Source organism: Chrysemys picta, chromosome 3 (assembly GCF_011386835.1).
Source record: "Chrysemys picta bellii isolate R12L10 chromosome 3, ASM1138683v2, whole genome shotgun sequence".
Lineage (NCBI taxonomy): Eukaryota > Metazoa > Chordata > Testudines > Emydidae > Chrysemys > Chrysemys picta.
The window spans coordinates 167,763,633-167,782,745 of NC_088793.1; the positions used below are offsets into that span (position 1 = coordinate 167,763,633).

The 19,113-nt window shown below is 42.6% G+C and overlaps 1 protein-coding gene across 1 annotated transcript in view; it reads right to left on the reverse strand.

Annotated features, from left to right (window-relative positions):
* LOC135982605 (centromere protein F-like) overlaps positions 1-19,113 on the reverse strand; it is an 83,326-nt gene that overhangs the window by 53,108 nt on the left and 11,105 nt on the right. Inside the window, exons 3-7 of the mRNA XM_065589991.1 lie at positions 18,387-18,509; positions 15,979-16,101; positions 11,676-11,811; positions 3,082-3,162; positions 1,689-1,882 (exon numbers count right to left, since the gene is read on the reverse strand). Coding sequence (XP_065446063.1) covers positions 1,689-1,882; positions 3,082-3,162; positions 11,676-11,811; positions 15,979-16,101; positions 18,387-18,509 — 657 coding nt within the window. The remainder of the gene's footprint in view (positions 1-1,688; positions 1,883-3,081; positions 3,163-11,675; positions 11,812-15,978; positions 16,102-18,386; positions 18,510-19,113) is intronic.

Sequence of the window (19,113 nt, forward strand, 5' to 3'; positions counted from 1 at the left end):
AAAATCAGATCAAGTTTGCATAAGGATTGAGAAACGACTTCAGGGTCTGGCCCTAAAAAATGAAAACTCTGGGAACAGAATATCTCTTTAAACAATTTGTTGAAGCATGGTTGTTTTTGTAGAGATTGTTACTTAAAGAATGATTTTGTGTGTTGTTTAAATTGGCTAAGTTCACAGCAATGCAACAGCAAAAACAAAATTGTTACCTTGTTACCAACATATATTACTGGCAAAGCTAGTAGGATCATTTATTATTAAGGTTACCTGTCTCCTCCCTGTTTTCTGCTGCTTATAACTTTACAAACTTTAATTGCTTGGGCTGAAATTTTCCATGCTGTATGTCTGCTTCATGCTCTTTTTCTTCGGGGGTGGGGGACAGAGGCAGAATTTCAGCCAAAATGGTTAAGCTATTCCCAAGAGCAAGGCTAGGGAAATCTACATTTTTCTCATATTAAAATATTCTGGCAACTTTTCTTTGAAAAGCTCCATGTGTTGGAGCAGGGACTTGTCATTTGGCAGGGAGTGGCCTTTGTGTCAGAGAATGTGCTTTTTGCCATCCCCAGGAAAACCTGCCCAAATTTGGCCAAATTAGAAGCCTTTGAAAAAAATCACAGTTCACAGACGCTCAGTAGAGAGAATTCTTAGATTTTTAGCAGCTAAAATCTCGGAAGATTTCATCCTCGCTGCGTATACTTGGATCTCGCACAGCTCTTAGTGCTAACCAAACTGCGCATGAGCTATTCCCCACAGAGTGACTGCACATGTGCCATTTCCCCACAGCTCCTGGATATGAAAACACAGCACTGAGCCATCCTCACAGAGCAACTGATATGCTCCAACCCAGGCCTACAGGGGTCAACGCCAGAGTTTCCCTGCAACGGTTCTTCCCAGCTGCTTTGGGCCAAGCACCAGAACTGAGACAGTAACCTTTCTTTCCTGTACTCCCAATGACCCCTCCAAGCTGGTGCACATGCGCGGTGGTGGAGGAAGATACTGGACTCAAATGCAGAGGGGACAAAAGGCAAATGGGGGGTGGGGGTGGGAGGGCAGACTGGGACAAGGAGTATGCCAAGATTGGGACTGGAACGGGGGTGAGGGGAGGGGGCCAAGGACAGGGAGCCAGTAGGCGAGGCTAGGACTAGAAGACTATGAGAGAAGGCGGGGGTACGGGGAAAGGAATGTGTAGGAGACACTGAGAGAAGACACAGAGCTAAGAGGAGGAGGAGAAGAGAACTGGGGCTGGCTGAACAGAGAGATTGGGACAAGGAGCCTTCATTCCAGCATATCCGAACTTTTGAGTGCTTTTGTGTGTAATCCATCTATGCACGCACACACCCACCCCCTGCTCTAGGCAGCCAGGTCTTTCAAGAAATAATCAAATATTTGTGATGAGCATTAAAGTGGGAAGATTTATCTCATTTCTATTTACCAAGTTAATGAGCACTTGGCATGAGATCACAGATTTGATCATACCAACAATTTTAAGTTTACCATTATGCCCAGATCTTTGTTATATGCCACGCTTTATTGATTGTATTTACATTGATGACCTTGTCTTCACTATATTCATGGCAGATAGAAAGGAGGTGTGAATAACACGGCATATCTTCAAACTCACTTGGAGAGATAAATACATGATGTGGATTGCCCATGCCCTGCACATTCAGATACATTTTAAGATCAGTTACCTTTTGTGATTTGCTGCCACCAGCTGTCGGTTTACAGATCTCCCCAAGATTATCTGACCTGCCTTTTCGTAAAAGTTGGGAACCTGGTGACAATTTTTGGCTTTGGGCAGCAAGACGGGGACGGGTCCTTAGGTTAAAAGTTGTTCTGCACAAAATGTAAGGGTCGGTTTTCACAATAGGAATATCAGGAAACCCTAAAAAATAAACAGCTTCTATTAACCAAGGTTGCTTAAATTACTTTATTGTTTTAATCAATCTGATCTTGCTCATTTCAAGATGGAGATGACAACTGGTAATAATTTAAGAAAGTAAAATGGCATTTACTCACTGAATAAAATATAATGGGGGAATTATTGGGACTATCTTGCGTTCCTAGAATTTTATAGGTGAACTCAGACAAGGGTGTGGATCTGTGCAACAGCAGCTCTACTAAAATGGCCAAAAGCGTTTTCCCCAAGAAAATGTTCTCTTTTTCCTTTAAAGGAACACCATTAACTGGAAAGTCATTTCCATCTGAAAATGATGTCTCTTCTACTGTTCTAAGTGGAGCTGGCCGGAGGGCGACAATTCTGTTTTGCGACACCTTTCGAGGTTTCAAAATTTGTTTTTATTCTAGATTGGAATGAAACCATAAGCCTTTCAAATGCTTTCACAAAATGAAATTGAATCAAAAACATCAGGTTTTCAATTTGGGGGCCTTCCTCCTTGCAAGAGTCCACTTTGCACCTCAGAAACCTTCCCAGCAAAAACTTTGTCTGAATCAATACAGCTCCGTGAAACATTTCGGCTTTGACAATGCAGCACATTTCAATGAAAAAACATTTAGTTAAAAATGTTTAAGCAAAAATTTCCCCCCTTCCTCTCAACCAGAAGAAAAAGGTGTTTTATACTGGGAATGGCTGGGCCTAGAATCCCTCTCTTTTTGCCAGAGGTCTTTTGCAAAGTTTTTGGAGGAGTCTCAAAGTCAACAACATGTATCTAGACTGATTTTCAAAACTACAACCTGATATTAGGATTCTGGATTTCAGAATTTTTGGCTGTTTTCCTTTTGTCATCAAATACTACAAAACTGTACAGATGGGAAGACATCACACGGACCAAAAAACAAAACCACTAGAAATTACATACATCTACAACAAAATATACTAGCCCCCTATAGCCTCAATTGTATACTAGGGCTTTTTTTAAAAGCACATGCGGCTAAACTCAGCTCTGACAAGCAGTTGAGTTAAATGGACTTATGCAACCTATACGAGGGCTGAATCTGGCCGATGATGTCCAAGTTTTTACAATGCTTCCAAGTCACACATATGACAACACGATTCTCTAGATAAGCGTGCGCGCACACTCCCCAACAATGTGGTCTCTTCTCCTCTAACGAAGTAACAATTACCTTTTTTCACCACCTCTGGGAGTCCGTCTAGCTCATACTCTGGCTCATTCTCATGTAGGGAGATGGCAACCTCATCAGCACCTGACCAAAGGAAAGAGTCATTACCTGTACAAATAACTTTAAGGAGACTCTGGAAAGATGAGTTTAGAATGCAATGATCTCAATCATTCATTTGTTAATTAAGTACATAAGATGTGTGCTTGTGCAACCACAGTAAACTATACCAAATAAAACAAAACAGACATCATGTAAAGGTTACTTTACAGAAGAGATCTCTGTTGATACCATATTTACTGTCAGGGTGCCAGGTACCCCGATTCGTTGGAATCTGCCCCTGGACACACAATGCATGGGCAACATTAATTCTGGCATTTCCTAACTTTTAAGTGCTTAACATTACCACCTTACCATTATTTTAACAATTTTTGGGTATATAATTGAATATAGCTCATCTCAGAAATATGGATCTCTTTTTATACCGCTAGTGATTCTGCTTATTGGACACTCATGAATATTTGCTAGCCTAACTTACCCTAGCTAATGGCAGACAAGTTGTAGTATATTTTACACACTGTGGTGACCACTTTAAACTGTTGTCCTATAAGCTCTATACTTAGCCCCTGACAACTCTTGAAATGACTGAAGCTTGTGATCAATAAAACCCCAATGTATGTGTCTTAAAAAACATTTGTTAAAGTTAATAAACTCCAGCACTTCCTGGTCCCAGAAAGCTGCAACTAGTACCAGGCTGATGATAGTTAGAAAATGGAGGAACTGTCTGAAGCATGTTTCTTCAGATGTAAGTAATGGAAATTTCCAGAGACAGGTATAAATCAGTATGGAGATAACCAGGTTAGTTCAATCAGGGAGGGTGAGATGCTATGCTAGCAGTTGAGGTGTGAACACCAAGGGAGGAGAAACTGCTTCTGTAGTTGGATAGCCATTCACAGTCTTTGTTTAATCCTGATCTGATGGTGTCAAATTTGCAAATGAACTGGAGCTCAGCAGTTTCTCTTTGGAGTCTGGTCCTGAAGTTTTTTTTGCTGTAAGATGGCTACCTTTACATCTGCTATTGTGTGGCCAGGGAGGTTGAAGTGTTCTCCTACAGGTTTTTGTATATTGCCATTCCTGATAGCTGATTTGTGTCCATTTATCCTCTTGCGTAGTGACTGTCCAGTTTGGCCAATGTACATAGCAGAGGGGCACTGCTGGCACATGATGGCATATATAACATTGGTGGACGTGCAGGTGAATGAGCCGGTGATGATATAGCTGATCTGGTTAGGTCCTGTGATGGTGTTGCTGGTGTAGATATGTGGGCAGAGTTGGCATCGAGGTTTGTGGCATGGCTTGGTTCCTGAGTTAAAGTTGTTATTGTGCGATGCGTGGTTGCTGGTGAGAATATGCTTAAGGTTGGCTGGTTGTCTGTGGGCGAGGACTGGCCTGCCTCCCAAGGTCTGTGAAAGTGAGGGATCATTGTCCAGGATGGGTTGTAGATCACTGATGATCACTCCCTGGCCACATAATCGCAGGGGTAAAGGTAGCCATCTTACAGCAAAAAAAACTTCAGGACCAGACTCCAAAGAGAAACTGCTGAGCTCCAGTTCATTTGCAAATTTGACACCATCAGATCAGGATTAAACAAAGACTGTGAATGGCTATCCAACTACAGAAGCAGTTTCTCCTCCCTTGGTGTTCACACCTCAACTGCTAGCATAGCATCTCACCCTCCCTGATTGAACTAACCTCATTATCTCCATACTGATTTATACCTGCCTCTGGAAATTTCCCTTACTTGCATCTGAAGAAGTGAGGTTCTTACCCACGAAAGCTTATGCTCCCAATACTTCTGTTAGTCTTAAAGGTGCCACAGGACCCTCTGTTGCTTTTTACAGATTCAGACTAACACGGCTACCCCTCTGATACTTGTCTGAATCATAACACTTTAAGAGTTGCTCCTCTCTCCCTGTCTACAATCCAGAAGGACACCAAAAACTGTTTGGAAGGACATATGTATAAACTCTAAAAGATGTCAATTTCTCCATGGTGGATGCTGAACTATCAGCCATCTATACCCAGAATGTGAATTTTCTTTGTTGTGATGGCCAGCAACGGAAAGAACAGACACACTCCAACATTTTACACTCTCATGTCTCAAACAAAGCATTGTAAGAAGCTATACACGGCACTCTAATGTTCTTTAAAAAATAGCCTTCCCTTCATCCTAAGGTCATTTTTTATTTCAAAACATAGGCATTGGACATCTATATTCATAACATAGAAGGAGACTCTGAAATTTGAGGAGACAGATCTTGGGCCAAATTCTCAGGAGGTGTGAATGGCAGAGCTTCAGAAACTATACTGATTTACACCAGCTGAGGATCTGGCGCCTCATCTGAATCAAACGTAATAATGCATGTTTTGAAAACAGATTGTATAAATAAATGCATTAAGGTTAGAAACAGGATCATGATTAAGGCTATGTTTTAGTCTCGGGTATTTTTAGTAAAAGTCATGGACAGGTCACAGGCAATAAACAAAAAGTCACGGCCCCATGACCTGTTCATGACTTTTACTAAAAATATTTGTGACTAAATCTTACCTACTGGGAGGGGGGACGCTCCTGAAGACTGCTGGGGAGTGGGGGAGAGAGAACAGGGTGACGCTGTTGCTGGGGGGATGCCCAGGATCCCGCTGCCACTAGTCCCAGACTCCTGCTCCAGGGCAGCACCAGGGACCATGCCTAGTGCTGCCGGAGCAACGGCCAGTGCGGCTGGCTCCTGGGCTTCCCCAGCTGATGGGGTGGTCCTGGGATCAGCTGCACCAGCACTGCAAAATTCACAGAGGTCACGGAAACCGTGACTTCCATGAATGATTTGCGGCCTTATAATAACATTCTAGTAGAGTATTTCCTTCTTAAACTACCCCATACTTGGCTTTTGCTCCTTTAATGGAGCACCATGTTCAGCAATTTGTTTCTGCAACATTTTTTTTTCCTTCTCTAGCTGCTTACAGGATTTCATCCACGTCTTCGTCTCACTGCAAGCAAATCCATTTTGCTTCTTCAGTTGAATTGAAGACTTCTGATTGTCCAACTATAAAATAAAAAATTGTTTGTAGTTGCTAATAGGAAACTTCATTCTTCTGTATAAGCATTATACTCTCACTAATGGCATCTCACCTGTCATTAAAAGTTCAGTGCAACTAAAAAACCAGACAAAAGTTATAATATGCATTTGTATAGTAGATTCACTTAGTAATATACAATTGAATTATAGCAGCTTCTAATTCCAACAGAGAAACATTAAAGTCATGTTTATTGGAAAGCTACATGTGTGTAGATTTCCTTGATAGAGAAATAATAATCTAAATAGAATATTCAAAATAACCAAATGACAAAACCCAGCTGAAAAGCATGTGGTCCAGGCAGGTTTGTCCACCCTATGTGCATTGGAATAATGCCAAAATAAATGGATGGTGGATATCTGGCAGCCTTATAAAACACACTTCAGGATAACGTAAATATCAAGCACAGTGCTCCATTAGCTGGGCATGGAGTGAGCACTGTAACTCAGTGCCTGCTTGCCACAATACGGGCTCCACACTGTGCTACACGATTGCTTTTTCATGTGTTTATTTCTGAAGCGAGAGCACAGAACTACAGTCCGTCATTCACCACAAATGGAAGTAGAAAAAGACTGCAGGCTAGAAAATGCAGAGGGAATTGATAAGAAGAAATTCACCTACATGGACAGGTTTAAAAACTAAAAACGCCTATCTAAATTATTAGCAAAAATAGTGCTGTCATAAGAATCACTTAATTAATAATTTAGATGGAAATTCTGCATACATCAGAACTGATATGCTCTCACAAGTTGCGTGTGACATAATGAGGTAGTAGAAGCAGTTTAAAGACAATAGGGGCACGTCTACAGTGGGAAGTTTCACAAGGTATTAATTAATGTGTTCATTAACATGATGTTACAACATGCAGTGTAGACACTGCACTGTTATGTTTAATATCACATCAGTCAGTTATGGTTAACCTTAGGGGCAGAGTGAAAAGACATGTTTAAACACAGTCTAATTTTGAAGTACAGACCCTGGCAAGTAAGGTATTGTTTCCTTTGCACCATAAGTGGAGGCATGGCGATGTCTCTCTCTGGTAGGACTACTGCTGCACTTAGGTTCCCCAAACTTTCAAATTTTCCTTACATTTTAGTTTAACATCTAGTTTTAACCGGAAATGATGATCTCAAAGGAGGAAAGCATGAGAAACTAGATAGTTTATTATTATTGAGGTTTTTTTCAAGACACTGGCTTCCAGTGCTGAGAGAGTCATGTGGGTTTGGGATTTCTTTTTTGTGTGGTTGTGTACATGGGGTACTTCCTCCGATTGTTTACAGAAGTGAGGTAGCACCCTAATCACCCTGCTCTGGGCATTTCTCAACTAAGTAGGGGTACTGAGACAAATGCTGATTGTTGGAATAGCTTGCTAGATGGCCCCAGGTGCCTGAAAGGGTGTCTGTCTATACCCTTCCGAAGAGAATTAGTACCACTTGGGGGGTTTTACTCAGTAAAGCAGGAGCCATTTTGAACATGGGAAGGGATTTCTCCTTGATGCCTCTGTAATCCCCTGATGGTGCAGCTACGTAAGGAATGGAATTCTTATGTGCCTCTGTTCTGGGCACACACTGTCTAAAGTGCTCTTTAATCCTTCAACGCTGAGCAAGCCTATGGAGAGGGGGAGGAGACTCCAAACTCCTTTCCCTGGTAAAGCCTGGGTCCTTGACCTGATAAACAGACAGGGACAATTCCCACTCCATTCTTGCCTCAAATTTGGGCCCGCTTCCCTGGTTGAAAGAGGGTCCCAGGCTGAAAAGCAGAGATGAACAATTTACATTACCCTGCCACCTGAGACAGGGCTTCATAGAAGTAACATGTGTCTCTGCACACCCAGATATACTCCAGGGTGGGAGGGGGCAGTGAGTCTGATACAGAGCACTCCAGGAGACCCGCATATAGGAGAAAACCCCAGCAAACACATCCTAAGGATGGGAAGGCAAGAGACAAGATTTAAAGCCTGATGTTTATACTTCCTGCTCATTAATTATACATATTACTTCCTTACAAAGGGGACAATTCCATTTGTCTTTTTGGGACCCAGAGCATATGGAGTTTCCAAGTGTTATTCCTGAGCAGACTATGTGGGGTTCTCATCTCCTTGAGAATCCTCATGCTCCTTCTCACAATGGAGTCAGGGCTTCAAATGGGTGTGTTTATGTGCGCATGCAGGGCACTAGTGCGCTGGCCCAACAAAGCCCCATCCCCTCACACAGCAAGGGTTGGTGGCTTGTAGCAGCAAGACGTAGGTTACCCTCTAAGACCCCTAAAAAGCTGCCCACTGAACTACTTGGACTTAGCTTGATCTTGCAGGGCTTTTCTACCACTGCACTAGTGGTCAAAGGGAGTTACTGAGAAGTGCTGTGTTTGCGGATCCAGAGAACTTACTTGAGGAGAGAGAAAGAGGAGCAAGAAGTTGAAATGAAATCAATATAGCAGAAAAATGAACAAAAATTAATGATAAAGCAAAGTTGTTGGGAGAAACTGAACCGCCAACTTGTTCTGCTGGTGGACACAATTTCTGGTGGCCTGAGGTGAAGGATGGAGCTTAGTCCTGGAGCCTTCAGCAACAACACTGGTCCACCTCCCAGTTCTACAAGTGAGAGGAATCACCTCTTTGTTCCAAATGAGGAGAAAAGCTGGGCCATGGAACAGACAAAACGTGCACATTTGATCATGTTTTCAGGTGTCCCGCTAAAGGCCTCCTGTATCTTTGATAGCCAGAAGTTTATAAGATAACAGATTTAATGAGATTTCCATGCTACTAATGGAGAAGTTATAGCAAATGTTATATTAGAATAGAGACTAGATATTAAAAAGGACACAAATAAATATTTTGGCTCTTAAAAGCTTAAGTATAAAATGCCTTATTAAACTATATGAAAAACTTATGTTTGTTTCTAGTAAGTCTACTTTTTCCTCTTCTAAAGCCTTGTTCATATTCTTAAGGGTTCCATTTTCAAGTTGTAGCTCCTGGACTGAATACTGGAGCAATTTATTGTTGGTTTTTAAATGCTGAAGCTCGGCTTCTTGTGCTTCCAATTCTATTTTCTGAGACAAACTCTGATCTATAGTAATAAAAAAAATTAAGTGGTTAATTTGTGAAAGCAAACTATGTCAAATATGCAATATTAGCTTTTATGGGTAACACTATAAACTGGCAATATTGACAATTTTCAATTTTTCACCTAGCAATAAATGTTCTTAGTATTTCAGAATATAATTACGTATGTGTTCTAAAACTGCCTTTATTCCCAAACCATGACATTGTATAGCATTGCCAGAATTCAGTTTTGCAGAAAGAACATACTGCTAGTCAAATCACTCTATGCTTCACAATTGTAACTCTGTTTCTACAGCCCATCTTCACTGAGGTCTGATGGCTTGTACTCTGAAACTCATGGTTGACAGGTAACAGTATCAATGGCTAGATAAAGAATTTTGGTGCCCTATTTGTCCATTTTCCTGTCTTCAAAATCCAGAATATATAAAAAGGATCAAGGTGTTTGATGGACTAATGTATGGAGTAAAATTAAGAGAGACAGACAATACAAGAGATTTCCTGTATTGCAAAGAGAATTCTATTGAATAACACCAACTTACCATATAAAACAAGACTACGCATTCCCTTCCTACAGGACAAGGAAAATTCAATGTCTCCAAGACCCAGAACTTGGTGAGAAAGAGGGGCACAGAGAGGGGAAGGGAAATGATAGCAATCAACAGATATTTGAACTATGTCAACACATAGGATGGAGAAGGATTATTTAGGGTGGTGATTCAAAGGGGAGTGTAGCGGGGTGGTTGCCCGCTCTAGCCCTGAAGGGATTGGAACAACCCTGCAGAGGGCTGTGGCTGGGGAAAGCAGCAAGCCTGGGCTGATTGGGGAGGCAGCTACAGCTGGGCCAGGCCCCCATCAGGCCACAGCTGGCCCTTATAAAAGGGCTGTGAGCCAAACACTCAGTCAATCTTCCTCTAGCTCTGAAGGGAGAGGGATCTAGCTGCTGGGGAAGCTAAGGGTACTGGAATGAAGCAGGGCTAGGGAAAGGCCAGAGGAGCTGGGGAGCTCCAGGCTGACAACTCCCCAGGCTGCAGCGCCTTGTCCAAGGCCCAGAGAGGTACTGAGTTGTAGGGAAAGGCAGCAGGTCCAAAGTCCCCTGCCAATGATGAGTGGCCATTACAGACTGTAGTCAGCCCTAGTGAAACAGGGCTAGATGGTGACTGGCAGTAGCCACTGAGGCAAGGTGGAGGATAGGGGTGGGGATTCCCCTGGGTGGGAATCCCTAGATAGTGGATTACTGCTGGGGGCAGGACCCTGACAGGGGAGGACACCAGGGTCCGGGAGGGACACGGGGGCTAATGTCGAGCAGGATGGTGACCATCAGAGGGTGCTCTGGCTAGAAATGAGCTAAGTCCCTGGATGACCAGAAGGAGGCGCTGCAGGGGTGAGTCCCACTCCATTACAAGGGGGAAAAGGTATAACTAGAGAGGATAATCAGAGACTTCTTAGAGAGGAAGAACTGTCTGAGGGTTAAGGGTGACAGCCTAGGACTCTGGGCACCAACATTCAGTTATGTTTCAATTAGGACAAGTTATTGTTGGTTGCAGTGAAGAGCTACAGCACAAACATCTTCTGACTTATTTTTTTGTTCATAATTATTCCCTCCAGAAAACTGAGAGAATGCTCCCATTTGACACCTTAAGAACCACAGATAAAAGATAGCGAAAGCAAGAAAATGGACTTAGAAGGCATTACATTTTCTTAGCTAGCCGAAAGTGCTGCCACTTGCCAAGAATAAGATCAAAACGCAAAGCAGTTATTTGGATGGCCTCATGGACTGGAGAGTGCAGAAATACTGATTAAAATGGGAGCAGGACTAGGTCCATAAATTTAATTTTGAAATCTCATTAAGTGAGGTTAGACGTCTACAGCGATAAGTGGGAGCAGTCTCCTTCTTTACAATGGCTAGTTAGCAGAATTACCTGTTCTCTTAAACCTCAGTCTGCAAAATGCATTTTCCCAACCAGATCGACAAATGTAGGGAAAAGTCAAATTAGGGCTCGGCGGGTAACATTTCATCACGTTTTAGCTTGATGGAGTCCATATACAAGCTAAAGGATAATAGTTGGAGGTATATTTGTTTGCTTGGGATTTTAAAACACAGGAGCACATTGTAGTATTTAATTTGCTGACCATATAGTTTTGTTTGGGACATATTTATTCCTCATTTTAAATCGTTTTAAAACCATATAATGTGATGAGTTAGTATATTTGTATAAAGAAGTTCCATCTCAGTTTGGAAAGAGAATTGCGTGTATTAGCTGAAAGTTAATTTAACTATATCACACAGTGGGAACTTATTATTTCTTGGGGATGCTTCAAATCACCATTTATAGTGAAGTTTACAGATCTCCCACACTGAAGTAATAGTTTGTAACGGGATTTAAATAGGTAGAAATGTGTCACTCACTTTTCATCTCTTCAGCATTCTTCCGGGTCTCTGTTAGAAGGTGCTGGGCTATTTTTAGTGCTTCTTCCAGCTGATGGATTTTTTGTGTTTTTTCATCAGACTGGCAGCAAAGAAGGGTTTTTTCCTTCTTCATTTCCTACAACAAAACATTAGTTACAAAAGAGTCGATTAAGTCAATAAACTGAGAGTAGTGTGATGTGGCATACTACCGCTCTGAGTCCCATGAAGACTCTGGAAAGTTGGGCCTTGGTTTCTAAGCACTTACATGAGTTAGGAACACAAAGTGCACTCTTGGCAATCCTCAGAGGGCAGACAATCCTTTTGGGACATCTCCCAGCTGGCACAGATCACAGCAGTACTTAGCTGGCTCAGGATATGGAACCAGGGAGCTGCAACCAGTTCCCTGTTGCCTGCCCATAGCAGATCTTGACACAGGATAGAAGTCACCCAAAGAACATGAATAAAACCGTTGCTGCTTCTAGTTATTTTCCTTTTGTTTCACAACCTCCTAGTCCAAAATATCCAACTGTTATATCGAGAAACACACACACACACACACACACACACACACACTCTCTATCATCAATCATTCTAAAATACACAGTTGTCAAGAGACAAAATTTTTAGACAATGCTGATGTATGACAAATGTCTCAAAGCTGCAGGAATTTTGAGCTTCCTGTGTTCAAAATACCAATGAAATTCAAGGGGTTTAAATGGCCCGCCCCTCTTGCTGTGACTCAGCACAAGTGGCTCTGATTAAGAAGCATTCAACAAAAATCTGGAACCAACAACCTAACATAGCTGCAAAAAAATCCCATGCTCTGATGCTGGACTTTCACAAAACCATTTACAAGACATGCATTCTCCCACCTTCATGTACATCCCATCCCATCATTTGCAATTACAATTTGGCCTCAATCACATAGGCCATCATTAACTCTTGCTTGAATAATCGAAATCCAATGTATTTAGACTCGAATGCATCTGCCCTGAAAAATCTGCATCAGTTACAGAACACAGCAGCCCACCTTCTCAGTAATACAGGTTCACTTGAGTACATCGGTCCTATGTTTCACTCACTCCGCTGATTCCCCAACAGAACACTCTATCAAATCTGTCTTTAGTTTTGAAGTTATAAAGAACATGGGCCCAAAATACCATCTTACTCTCTCAGACTTCAGTAGCTGTGTTCCTCAGGAACAACTGTCTACACATCAGAAGTAAAACTAGCATATGCAGGAGACAGGGCTTTTTCAGGAGCTGGCCCAATACTATGAAATTCACTCCTGCAAAAACTTAGAATGACAACTAACATCACCATTTTTCATATTTACACCCCCCCGACCCCCTCCCCCCCACACCCTTTACCTTCTGGGACAATGGCTTTCAACCTCTTTTCCATTTGCGGACCCTAGAAAATTTCAAATAGAGGCGCAGACCTCTTTGGAAATCTTAGACATAGTCTGTAAGGACAACCTTTCGAGGACCCCTTAGACAGTCTGCAAACTTCCAGGGGTCTGTGGACCAGAGGTTGAAAACCACTGCTCTGGGGGATATGGGAGAAATAGAAACCTCAAATAACAGATGCTAGTCACCTTAATTATTCTTAACTCTGGAAAGCATTCAGATACACCAGCAATTGGCACAATATAAGAACTTAAAAAAAAAAATCTCGGATGTTGCTTCTATGACTATTCTGACTTCTCTTCCCTTTCATTTTCCTTCTAATTCCAAATTAAAAGGAAAATCTTTTAATCTACAATCAAGGGGGTTTTTTTTAATCAAAATTTACAGCCAAATCCTTTTCATGTAAATTGGAATAACTTTATTGATTTCAATGGAGCTATGCAGATATATTCCAGGTCAGGATCTGGCTTCATAGTTAGAATTTTGATGCTAATGCTAGTCTATAGTGCTTGAAAAAGTAAAAATGTACAAATCATTTTGGGGATTTTCTCTTGCTTTAAATTGATTGTGTGACCAAAAAAGTACCCATTCCTCCATGAAATCTTGGAATTAGGCCAAACACACTTATACTTAGGAAGCAGCTAATGATTCTAGAATTTCCAAATGAACTCAACCCGATATTTAATATATTTTATTTTTAGGACTAAACAAAGAGTCTTTTGAACCATACGACATAATTAGATTAGACAAATAATTCCATATGAACTGTAACCCTATCTGTAGTATAGCTGGTGCAAAATAATTTTTTGAAACCCTGACCATACAACTAATTTTGTGCCTGGTGTCAGTCCACATGGAAATAATTGCATAAACTGCAAGATCAGGGCCTTATTTTGTATCACATCTATAGGTCTTGTGACAGGGTCGGGCCAGAGGGCTACAGGAGAGTGATCCTATTGGGATCCAGGAAGTGGGCGGGCCAAAGCCCGCCCACTGCTAAAAGATCCCCCCAGCCTTAGCGCGGGATCCACAAGACCTGGAAACCAAGTGATTTTGGGGGACAACTAATGAAATAACAGGGACAGGAGTGCGGTCAAAGGGTCCGAAGGGAACCTGAATGGGACACTGAGCAGAGAACCCCGGACAGCGCCCACTGCTCCTCGAAGGCGTCAAGGGAGTCAGTGGACGCCACCCAGAGGAACTCTGCCCGGATGCATGAATGGACGGAGGATCAGAAAGAGGCCCCACAGTCACAGGAGACTCCATCCGCCAACCTCCTCTCCATGGTTTTATAGATGGCCATTTTAGCCAGGACCAAGAGGAGGTTGACCAGGAGGTCCCATGACTTTGTGGGGCCACGGATAGAGAGTGCATAAATAAGGAGGTGAGGGGAAAAGTGCAGCCAGAAACGCAACAGGATATCTGTGAGGACCCGGAATAGGGGCTGCAGCCTGGCGTACTCCAGGTAAACGTGCGCCAGGGTCTCCCTCACGCCGCAGAAGAGACAGGTGTCTCGGGACGGGGGTGAACCGTGCCAAGTACATGCCCGTGCTCACGGCCCCATGAAGGAGCTGCCAACTGACATCCCCGGCAGGCCTTGGGAGCAGGGTGGAGTATAGGCTGGCCCACCGGGGCTCCTCACCCTCTAGAAGTGGCAGGAGGTCCCGCCACTTTGTGTCGGGGTGTGACGCGAGAGTGAGGAAGTGCAGGGTGTGGAGCACGAGCGTGTATAGATGTTTCCTTGGCGCAGTCTGGAAACGAACCGGCTTCAAGTCGGGGAGGCCGGTTGGGTCCACAGGGCAGGGGCCCGCTACAGGAGAGTGAGAGAAGGCAGATATATTAGCCCCAGATTAAGCAGGTCCCTTTTCCCTGGGTAAGATAACAGGGGCAGTTTGAGAAAAATCAGGAATTCTCTGGAACCAATTAAGGCAGGCAGGCTAATTAGGACACATGGAGCCAATTAAGAAGCTGCTAGAATCAATTAAGATAGGCAGGCTAATCAGGGCACCTGGTTTAAAAAGGACCTCACTTCAGTCAGTGAAGGGTGCGCAAGGAGCTGAGAGTGAGAGGGCGTGCTGCTGGAAGACTGAGGAGTACAAATGCTATCTGGCATCAGGAGGAAGGTCCTGTAGTGATGATAAAGAAGGTGTTGGGAGGAGGCTATCGGGAAGTAGCCCAGGGAGTTGTAGCTGTCACACAGGTGTTACATGAAACTCTGTAGACAGCTGCGATCCACAGGGCCCTGGGCTGAAACCCAGAGTAGAGGGCAGGCCCAGGTTCCCCCCTCCCACTCCCCCCTATTGGATATAAGAGGAGTCAGGGTGACCAGACAGCAAGTGTGAAAAATCAGGACAGGGGGTGGGGGGTAATAGGAGCCTATATAAGAAAAAGACCCCAAAATCGGGACTGTCCCTATAAAATCAGGACTTCTGGTCACCCTAAGAGGAGTTGACTTGGACTGTGAGTCCCACCAGAGGGGAAGGTCCCTGGCCTGTCCCCCTGACCCAAGGTGGGTCAGCAGAGACTGCGGGGATTGTTCTCCTTTCTTTTCCCCATGCTGGCCAGTGATGAGGTTAGCTGAATGAACAGTGGGTTTGAGCCACAAAAGTGTCCAAACTGAGGGCTGCCGTGAATCTCTGAGGTGAGCAAATCCGCCAATAAGCGCAGGGCCCACCAAGGCAGAGGAGGAACATTGTCACAGTCTTAAGATGGTCCAAAAAAGGACAGCCAGATTAAGACAGTATCAAAACACAACTTCTGGTGGAAATACACTATTCTCCAACACACAGCTTGCAGAGTTCCCCTGTGAGTCAGTAAGACCTAAATGGCACCAGTTCTTACTGATTTCCAGTTTAAATTATTAATTATTCCAGTTGCCCCTCTGATTTCTTTACCTCAAAGTTTCTCCTCAACTCATTTTCCTTTGACTGGCTTGCCAGTAAAGCCTCTTCTGCTCTGCACAGCTTCTGTGCAAGCTCATTGGAGTTGTTTTCCAAATGGTGTTTCACTGCTATTGTCTATGAGGAAAACACATCACATTTTTTTTGTAGTCATATTTAATCTATTTTAAAAAATTAAAAATTCCTGATGTCCCTTTAAATGATGAGCTCCAAAGATACGTTATAAAACAAAGCAAAAAGAATAAGCTATCTTCTGCTTCCTCTTACAGAAAGAGAACTTTGGAGTAACTGTTGACTTCTGCGTTGTATAACTAAGAGCAGAATTTGGCCCTAATCCTTGAAACTCATCATGATGGCTTTAAAAAAGTACAATTAAAAATAGGCCAGATATCTGAAAAATCCATCCTCCTTTCACTGTCCAGTCCCGGGTTCTAGATTCTGTATCATACCAAAACCAGTACATGTTAAGGTAACACAAATCTTTAACTCAAGACTGGGCAAGGATATGAAAAATATTTTCAGGCACATTTTCAAGTATATAGTTGTAATGTATAAATATATTCATAATTTAAGCAATATTTATAGTACAGTCTGTTAATCATTGGGAATCCTAACCAGAGCTTTCTTTTAAGTTCAATCATAAGGGCAGCAGATTTAACACTTGCTCTCAATTTTTTTTAACGTAATATATTTTGTCAAAGCAAGCACCTATTAGGTTTAGAAGATGCTTCCCCATTCCCACTCACTCCTCCACTGCTCATTTGAGAGGTAACGTTTAGGTGTTGACTGATGATCAGCTATCACCAAATATGCCATTGAACAGCCAACAAACAGAAAGGATCAATACCAAACTAGACTCAATTCTGTACAATCCAAATAGCAAGAGATTGACAAATTACTCTACCTTTTCCAATTACTATATAGTCAAGGAACAGGTTACATGTTCTTAAAAACCAGTATTTGTACACCTTAATTCCCCGTATTTATGGACCAACAAAGACATTCAGCTTGCACCTCTGTCTCCAGGACTACATTCTTCGGGGGTAAGGGAAATTAGTGTAGTGCTATGCTCAATCTTAAATTTATCACCTGACTTTATATCGCTATCTAAACCAGGACGTTAACAAGACCATAACTGTAACACCACCAAATTCTAACTGGTTTTCAACCTTTTTAATCTGTTTTATATCTGTCATAAGAGCTCTATAGTACTCCAAATTAAAAAGGAAGTAAATTTATTACCATCAAGAGAGAAAAAAATGAGAATGAAATAATTTAGTTCCATTCTAGAAAGGAGTAACGTTTTTCTGGATGAAAACCTTTAGATGTCCAAGTTTCAGTATGAATCGAGTGTTTCAAGTGTAAACATGGAAAGAAGAGTATGTGTAGTGGTTAGTTTTTTCTCCTCTGTAGAAAATGTTTGATTAATGTGCTCACACAGCTAGGATGACACATAGCTATGCCGGGCAGCTATCGTGGACAAATTTAGAACCTCTGTATTAAGTCAGTGTAGATCATGTGTATCAAAAATAAAAAAGCAGTTTTCTATTAGAGAGTGTGGGTAGAAAAGAAGCAGTGCTCAAAACCGAACAAGTCTAAAGGGAACGGTTCCAGGGCATTATCCCCAAACTGCCTTTGGGCCCATCTGCTACCTCAGTTGACCTTCAATCTTGCATCAAACCAGGTATCACATGTGGCGATTTTACAGTAGTGATCTCTTCCAGTTTGGTTTATTATCATAACACAACACTCAAACATACCCTTACCAGCCTCAATTATTCCTTTCCGTTTATAATGCCTCAAGTTTTTCCAGGTTTTTATCAGAACATGCCCATCCCTGCAGTCCAGCCACTCTCCTAGCTGGGATTTCTGCATCCTGCAGGTCCATCAATGGAGGCTTATCCCTGCACAGTTTCCAGTTCCTTGTAAATATCTTTCCCCAAAAGTCTTCTGCCTTAGAGATCTGGAAAATTGTCACCTGTCCTCTTCACAGGCTCTCTGCCTGGGAACTAAGGAGAGAGAGAGTCTCTCTCTGAACTTTTGGGGCGTGGGGGGGGGGTGTCTCTCTCTTGAATGACTACGGCTGCCATGCATCTAAACCAGCAGGCCTGGTTTAGATGCATGCTTCGGTCACATGACCCTTGTATTCATTCCCATCATACAGGGAGATGGGCTAAACCTGAGAAAAAGTGCAGCTGTGCCCCAGTCTTTGAATGGACCAGCTCACCCTGTGACAGGAACATATCACAGCTTGCTCTGACCTGTCATGTATTTAGTTGCACTTAAATATTAGTCATGTATAGATCTTTAAACACAAAAAGGAGGACAGTTAAAATTTTACATAAAATAAAAACTCAGCATCACCACTTCCATTTCAATAGTTCAGATATTAAAAATCCTACGTTGTCAAGTTCTGCCCGTAGACCATCGGAATCGTTCTTGGCTTGCTGCAAGTCCTGGTTGAGTTGGATCTCCTTGCACTGCTGAGCCACTGTCTGTAAGGCACGGAGCTGACGTAATACTTCCTAGAAATGTAGAAGATGAGGGAGGGGGAGGGGGAGGGGGAGGGGAGAGAAACACACTCCTGTTACATGTTTCTAGTCAAGTTACTATAACTATTAACACTGGAAAACATGGGGGAGGGACTGTAAATAGTCTCTGTAAATAGTTACTAATTACACTAACGCCCTCTCTTACAGAAGCAAAAAGGGTTTAAAAACCATTTTTAAGTAAAGCCTAAATTCTGTTATGGCCACTAATGGCCATGACTCAGTTTGGCCAATCAGAGTAGCCTACTGAATCTGTTACACCAACACAGGTGGATCAAAAAAATACTAGCAAATAATGGAATGAAGCTTATATATCAATTCAAAAGTAGATCTCCAAAACAACATTGAGCAATGGGACTCCGCTCCTAAATGCTAACTACTAACACTACAGTAACGATATACAAGAAAAACTCAGAGTCCAAAGCTAGAGAAACCACTATCGGACTTGTGAAAACAGGAAGCGTTCCAACAACCATCACTGGTGGAAAGAAGGAACTGAGGGGGCATGGGACCAGCAAGGCCCAATGGGACTAAATCGGGGGCCAGATATGAGCAAGCACTCAAAGAAGAAGAATCCAAT